This window comes from Chaetodon trifascialis, chromosome 19, assembly GCF_039877785.1.
Source record: "Chaetodon trifascialis isolate fChaTrf1 chromosome 19, fChaTrf1.hap1, whole genome shotgun sequence".
Taxonomy (NCBI): Eukaryota; Metazoa; Chordata; class Actinopteri; order Chaetodontiformes; family Chaetodontidae; genus Chaetodon; species Chaetodon trifascialis.
Genome location: NC_092074.1, coordinates 11496124 through 11504161, shown reverse-complemented (window position 1 = coordinate 11504161; position 8038 = coordinate 11496124). Strand labels below are relative to the sequence as shown.

Sequence of the window (8038 nt, the reverse complement as noted above, 5' to 3'; positions counted from 1 at the left end):
GAGAGATGCAATAAAAGTACAAGTTGAGAGTACAAAATGGGACATTTCTTCAGAAACTGAACCTTTATGACACACAAAGGTGTCATGTTACACTAACATAATAAAACTATTCCTTTTAAAAATCACATCAGTCACAGTATGAACACACTGTGGAAGTGTGACATTAGCACGTAACGATGCTGGTCACTTTTATTTTGAAAATTACATTCAAATTACACACTGTAATATATAAAAGCAGGTTTTGTGTGAGATAATAGAAAACAGTGCTTTAGGTTTAATGATGCTCAACACTGGAATTCATTCATAAACTTCTGAATGTGTCCTCGTATAGAGACAGACCCCCTCCTCACGTCTCCAGTAGCCACATGTCTTTTACACTGAAAGGGTGAACAGCAGCAGGCTGATACAGCTCCCACCCACACAGCGGTTAACACACAGAGCTATTAGTCATCTCAGAAACCCCCAACTCTGAGCTTTCATGTGCTTAACTCCAAATTGCTAATATGATGTGAAACTTCTGTCTCACGCTGCCACTCTGCTGTCTGAGAGCACCGAGCGTGCACTCTCACTCCGGTGCCCCCCTCAGCTCAGCGTGGCCCCTATATATCACTGATGTGCCTGTTCTGCGCACAATCTGTGGCTTCAGGTGCTGTATCCTGTTCCTGTGCGTGTGTGTGGAGGGGGGCAAGTTTCACACAAAGCTGAAGCTGACACTTCAGTCTGAATGAGGAGGCACCACCGGTTACAATTTAAGACCCATGCTGCCTGTGGATGAACTCTGGCGGAGAGACGATTCTGTAATTTTAAGAGTTAAAACCACAGTTTCTGGTCAGGTTACTCCCTCCTCTATAAATATTACAAACCAAGATACTATCTGACCTGTGATCAGGAGCTGGATTTGAGCTGTGTGTGTGTGAGAGAGAGTGTGAGCTACTTCATGGCTGCTGCCCAAGAGTATCCTGTCAACAGGAACTCCTGGATTTGATATGCACTGGCCTCTGGCCACAGAAGGAAACTGATTTGTTTGTAGTGTGTGCTCAGTGGTTTTATCTCTCCTCTCACCCACAGATGTGATCAGAGGTTCCAGAAATTGATCTGCACCCAAACTGTTAAGAAAAGGGGCATTTTCCCTCTCTGACGGGGTCTTATGTTCAGGTAGACTTTTGCATTTAGATGCTTGTGTGAAAGATTGTATTTATAGAGCAATACTTTCTGTAAAATGCATTTGCAAGAAATGGTTTGTCTAAAAATGAGAGTGTTGTGCTTTCATTTGTGTGGTAAGCCAGTGCCATGACGCTGTGGTGCGTTTATAGGAGTACAGGGAAATCTGAAAACAGCCCTTCCTGCAGTTAGCTGGGTAATGTCGTTGAGAATACTGCAGAACAGGTTGGATAAGTCTGTCAGGTGAGCTTTTCCTTGTTGGCTTGGAAAAAAAACTGCCAGATCTCTCTTAGTCATCACTGCAGCAATGACGTCAAATAAGTAAAGAATAAATAAATGGATTTCTCTAAAATTTGCTAATTATTTCTATTTTTATTCCAGTTTGGCAAACTTTGGTCCCCTATCTCTTAAAATATTATTATTTCTTATTTCTTAAAATAACTGAGAGAATAATCAAATGGACACAAAATAATGAGGAGCTGCACTCTGCCTAATTTTAACCACTGTCGTTATCTGTCAGTGGAAAGTGTTGTTTTGTTGTGAGGCCAGTTTAAGTAGTTAGTGGTGTTGAAATGCTCCTCTCCCTCTCTCTCTTCCCTTTCACGGGGCTCAACTCGCAATCAAGGAGGAGCCGAGAGTCCTGCGGGGCTTCTGCTGGAACCTGCTCCTCAAATATAAAGCGCTCCCCCATCCACCAGGAAAGACTGAATCATAACTCACAAGGAGGAGCCGCCGCGGCATCTGTGCTTTCTCCCTAAATCCTGACTGTAGCCTGTTGTAGCTGTAGTGATAGTCAGTGTGTGAAACACCGCTGGATTTTTAAAAAAAATCAGTTTCTGTAGCTTTTCAGCCTTTTTTAAAACTGAGCATCCAACTTGCCAAAGTCAGAGGGAGACGCGCGTCTTAAGTTTGGAGAGGAGAGAGCGCGCAGATGGCAGCCCTCATCAGCGCGTACTCGTCGTGGCCAGAGTCCTTCGAGTGTCCTCCAGGAGACGTGGACGTGCCCGACGGACATGGCCCGCACAGGACCGCCGTGGACAAGGCGCCGGAGCCGCGGATCAGACGGCCCATGAACGCGTTCATGGTGTGGGCCAAAGACGAGCGCAAACGGCTGGCGGTCCAAAACCCAGACCTGCACAATGCCGAGCTCAGCAAAATGTTGGGTGAGATGAAAAAGTTATTTAAAGTTCTATTAATATCTGCTTTAATCTCCTATTATTATTATTATTATTATTATTATTATTATTATTATTATTATTATTATTATTATTATTAGCCGGTCACACACTTGTAATTCCCTTCAGGCCTCGGATGTGTTACAGAAGCTTTTAAGTTATTTCCGACGCCAAAAGGACTCATAGCCTGAATAAATATCTCATAAAACCTTCAAAGATGCTGAAAAAAGACGACAAAACGTTTTTACTCGCAGTTACTGGGAACAAGTCCATTCATTTCTTAACTTCATTACAGCCTGACGCGCGTCGCCAAAATCCTCTGAATTTAAAAGTTAATGTCTCCAACCGTAAAATTCGTTAGACTGCGGACATGGAAAAGGAGAGAAAAGTTTCATTTTGCGTTGGATTTGAGCATCTTGGATTAGTGTTTAATAGTAAGATCAAAATCTGGCACTCTCGCAAATCGGAAATGATTTTAAGGCCAATTCGAGGACAGCAGCGCATGTAAAATACGCTTTCCGACCTGCTAAAAAATATAATCAAGAATCAAGCAGGACGCTGAATATTGAGGTTGCGGTGAAAGTATTAATATGGATGATTTTCTTTCTTTTTTTAAAAAAAAATGTCGCATCTGAGAAGTAAATCACAAATATGAGTTTTTTATAAAGAACAGAAAGACGTATTATTTGTTATGTTATATCTGTTTTGTGGTGCTCTTTAACTTTGTAATCTCGCCAATATTCAGGTGAATTTAATATCTTAATCATCCAATAAATGAATATCAGCCTTCAACTTTTTAGAAAGACTGAGAACAATTTTATGGATATTTTACAAGTTGCAGAAATTGTTGTGTGAGAAAATATATTCAGTCATTTTAACATTTTGTGATTATTATAAGACTTAAAAATCTAATTTTTAAAAAGGTGCAAAAGTAAATAGTAAATAAATCTGTTCAACCAAATTCAGGATTTTAATTTCCGACTGAAAACGTCCTCTGTCTTCTCTCCTTGCAGGTAAATCCTGGAAGGCCCTGACTCCCCCTCAGAAGAGGCCCTACGTGGAGGAGGCGGAGAGGCTTCGGGTGCAGCACATGCAGGACTACCCCAACTACAAGTATCGACCTCGTCGGAAGAAGCAGCTGAAACGCATCTGCAAGCGAGTGGACCCTGGCTTCCTCCTGAGCGGGCTGGCCCCCGATCAGAACGCCCTGCCCGACCAGCGCGCCCTCTGCCACCCCCTGGACAAAGACGAGGGCAGCCCTGGTGGTATCGGCAGCAGGTTTTCCAGCCCCAGCCCTGCTCTGCCCAGCGTCAGAAGCTTCCGAGACGCAGCTGCGTCCAACAGCAGCTTTGACACCTACCCCTACGGCCTGCCCACCCCTCCTGAGATGTCCCCCTTAGACGCCATGGACCATGAGCATGTGCCCCCCTCTTATTATTCGACGTCTAGTAGCTCCTCCATCTCCTGCTCCTCCTCGGCCTCCTGTCCCGATGAGCACCACCAGAATCAGACACACATGGGCAGCCCACCCCCTTACCACACTGACTACACTCAGACCCAAATCCACTGTGGGGGCGCACACATAGGTCACATCTCCCACATGTCCCAACCTGGTGGCAGTGGACTGATCCCTGGCCCTCCGCTGTCCTACTACAGTACCTCATCTTTCCCCCAGATTCACCACGGGCTCCATCAGGGCCACCTGGGACAGCTGTCCCCCCCACCAGAGACACAGGGTCACCTGGAGACTCTAGACCAGCTGAGCCAGGCTGAGCTTCTGGGCGAGGTGGACCGCAATGAGTTTGACCAGTACCTGAACTCCACTGGGACCGGGTTCCATCCTGAGCAGGGCGGCAGCATGACTGTGACAGGACACATCCAGGTGGCGTCTGCCACCACTGCCTCTGCGTGTCCCAGTAGCACCACAGAAACCAGCCTCATTTCCGTGCTCGCTGACGCAACGGCGGCCTACTACAACAACTACGGCATCTCGTAAGCTCGGTCACAGCGCCCGTTACACCTGTGACCGATCAGAGACACTGCAGGGTTTAAAATGGGTGAAGAAATATAGGACGGTGCTGCACTCGGGTGCTAGTAAGAGAAAGCTTTCTGTGCTCTCGTCTGTAATTTCAACTCTCGTATTAGTATCTGTGAGCAACTTCCTCCCACCATGATGAAAACCTGAACTGATTACCGAGCAATATGATTGTCTGGAGCCGAGGAAAGAACAAAGAGCAATTTGGAGGAATATGAAGAAAGGCAGATGGACAACTCAGGGATGCAGACACAGAATACTATAGTATGCCACCTCCAGTTGTCATGAAATTTCTAAACCAGAAGAACAATCGTAAAAGGCTTGTTGTCCACTTGTAAATGTCACCAGTTACTGTTGCCAGTGCGGCGTGTACAGATGCTCTTTAAAAGCTAATTTAAGTCCTTTGATGTTTCGCCTAAATGCTAACTGTAATGCTATTATCGACGCTTTCCATTCGAATGTTTGTATCATATGTTCCCGCTCTCATTAGTTTGGGAGTCTTACCTCAGTAGTTGTAATTGAATGAGGTTTTAGTTGGACATTTCTTATGCAATTTAACAAAACGGTGTATAATGAAGAAAAAAGGCGTTTATACTTCCTCTCAAGTACTTAATAATATATAATCATAACCTCTACGATGAAAATAATAATGGTAACTATAACTGTATGCTGATTTAGGTTTGTGAAAGACAATAATTTAAAATAAAGTTCAATTTTTATAGAAATGCCGTTGCTGCTTGGAGACTGCGCCCAGACAACATGCCACAGCAGGGGAGTTCTTTTTTATTTCATTATTACAGCGAAACAGGAGATTTGCTAATAACTGACACATTTCTCATGTGCAGACACGCAGCACCTAATTAACACACATTCCTGAATAAAAACTCCTGCTTAGTGGGATTTTTTTTTTTCCCAGTTTTCACACACAAATGGAGGACAAACTGGTGTGTGATACTTGTCCATTCAGTGTCACTCCATGTATTCTTCTATTTTGGGCTCTGTGTAGCTGTTGTACTGCAAGTGGCCCATTCTGACACCCACTCCCCTGCTTGCTTTTTCCACCCTCCATCACATCATCCTTCTCCATCCGTCTCCTCTCGCTTTCATTTCATCCCGGTTCAGAGGATTAGTGTAAAACAGGCGCAGCCGTCGCCACCCGCCTCCATCTCCACCGTCCTTTGTTTTCCTGGAGTCTTATTCTGGGTGCCATTCTTAGGCACTCTGGACCCCCCTTCCACCCCCCACCCCCTCACCCCGTGTTCTATCTTGCTGATGCAGACCTTTCGTAATCTGTGCAAAATAAATAAAAAAATAAATCCCAGGGCCTCGTTGACTGTTTTACACCCTCCTCATTTTTCTCCCCCACCCCCTCCTCTCCTCCCCTCTCACCCCCTCTGTTCTCTTGAATTTTTCTTTTTCGATAAAAGGAATTCAGGGGGCTTTTGACAAATCCTGGAGTCTGGCTGGTCTTCCTGCATTTTTTGGGAACGGTTGAGTCGTGCTTCTTGTAAAGAGGATGTGGCGGAGGAGCGGTGTTTCCTGACTGATAAGGGAAAAGCCTCTCTCCGTCAGGATGTTTGGGCCTGGCTCGGGCCTGCATTAAAGCGCCAGAAAGAGGGAAGGGAACCCGCTGTTCAGCAAGCGGGAGGAAACACTGCCTTGCTGATTAGCATCTTACTTACCCGTCTTTACCTACCCACCATTTTTCAGGAGGGGCTTTGTCAACCTGGCCTGTCGTACCTTGACCACAGACGCACCACAAACATCCACACAGCTGCAGGAGGCTTCTGTCTCTGAAAGCAGAAAACAACACTCATGGTGAATACATGCACCTAAAAATGACCTTTCTCTGTACCAACATTCAACCACAATTGTATGCTCTCACGTGACTAAACTCACCCGCATGACAACATTCATCAAGCACCGGTGTTTGCAGCTGGCCGACGTCGCGCTCGTTTCTTCTGGGTTAGATCATTACCCTTTGTGCCTGCAGGGGTTCAAAGCTCTGCGGAGGGTCCATTTGAGTGCGGCCATATTTTGGACGGGTGGTGCCCCAGGCATACGGGGTGAGAATCAGCAGGGTCAGCTCAGGGTGCTGCTGCAGACTCCCCTGGCGAAGACGCCCTGCAATGTCTCAACATTGCAACACATCCGCCACCTCAGGGTAGGACACTGTGGCACGCACAAGGACAAAGAGCGTCAGCAGAGCAGCATCGTGTTAGACTCAGAGTATTATACACAAGTGCTTGGGCACAAATAGCAGAATAAAGCAGTATTTCCAACATGATAAGATATTATTTCCAGATGCTTTGATATTGTAATAATATTTCCTGACTCAGAAACTCATTGCCGCCACACAGCAAAGTTTAAAAATGTAGTTAATGCCACATAAAAACGATGGATCTCCAAAATGTCAACTTTTCATAAGCTAAAAAAAAAAAAAGTCTTGTTTTCAGCTTCATGAGAATCCAGTTTTTAGACAAGCAAATATTTTTGTCTTAAGTTTAGCTGGAGAATTTTTTCAAATTTGAAAATGACCTAAATTGGAGATGGGTTTGGGACAGCAAACACATTTACATGGTGGCTACTCATAAAACAGGTATGACATGTATTTCCTTCTAAAATCTCGTATAATGCTGCTGCTGCTTTTTTAAAATGTGATCAGCTTCCACCCATCGAGCCTCTGCAGTGATAAATAAACGTGGTCTCTAAACCATTAAGTATACAATAGTTCCTGGTGATAAACTATTAATCAGACCAGTTCACATCTCCTGTAGATGATAACACTTATCTCTGATTAGCACCAAAATCCCTCCTGTCAAACGCCCAGAGGAGCTCTACAGGAGTGTTTACAGTACAGAGAATCGTGGATCCTGTGAAGTTCTCGGGAAGTGAGGGCAAAACGCTCAACTTGTTCGTCTCAATCTTTTCCTCCCTCAATGTTGACTCATCGTCATCGTAACTTTTAGTCAGAGCCTTCTGCTGAAAAACCCGACACAGCCATCGCTGCTGTTTCAGCTGCAATAAATCAACAAGAGGGGAAGACGCAATGTGTCAACAAATGCTGGCATGACGTTGCTGTGAACAGCACAGACTTTACACTTTATCGACACGGGCGCTACCAGGAGCTGTCTGTAAAGGCCCTTGTTATGTGTGAAGGGAGCGCACAATCTTTAATTTGACTCATTTACTCTTTCACATGTTTGCAGGATCACAAGCTTTACAATATTTGCAAATATAAGGATATAGGCTGAACAAACAAAAGAGCCTCCTCTTGTTATTTCTCTCTGATTGCTGACTGGCTCAGTTCCAGTCTCAGGTCAAGCCCGTGGAATGAGTCTGTCAGGTAGTCTGTTATGTTTCCTTTTTCCTCCTCTGCCGTCATGTCACTTCCCTGGGCAAACAAACAACTTGGCGGTCTAACTCAACACCAACTGTCAAGGTAACAACGTAAGGCTCGGTGTGTGTGGAAGGGGCGCGGAGCTCGCACAGCTGTGTAAAGTATTATCCATCTGCTGGGACCGAGGTGAGCAGTGATCACTTTAAATATCGTGTCCTCCAGAGGCACGAAGGAGGCTGACTGTCTGGTTGGTCCAGCGTCCATTGTGTAGCCGGCGAGGGAGCGTCCACGCGCGTCACATTTAGAAGTCGACCGTTTGGGCTATAG

General features: G+C 45.2%; 1 protein-coding gene across 1 annotated transcript; it reads left to right on the top strand.

The window, feature by feature from the left end:
- The first annotated feature begins 1860 nt into the window (after positions 1-1860).
- sox7 (SRY-box transcription factor 7) lies at positions 1861-5667 on the top strand. The gene is made up of 2 exons (XM_070986779.1): positions 1861-2324; positions 3350-5667. The coding sequence occupies exons 1-2, from the start codon at positions 2093-2095 to the stop codon at positions 4330-4332; spliced, it is 1215 nt and encodes a 404-aa protein (XP_070842880.1). The 5' UTR covers positions 1861-2092; the 3' UTR covers positions 4333-5667.
- Positions 5668-8038: the final 2371 nt, after the last annotated feature.

Coding starts and splice junctions, on each gene's coding strand:
- sox7 (XM_070986779.1), top strand. CDS start 2,093: ATGGCAGCCCTCATCAGCGCGTACTCGTCGTGGCCAGAGTCCTTCGAG. Junction 2,325..3,349: donor CGAGCTCAGCAAAATGTTGG/GTGAGATGAAAA, acceptor CTCTCCTTGCAG/GTAAATCCTGGAAGGCCCTG.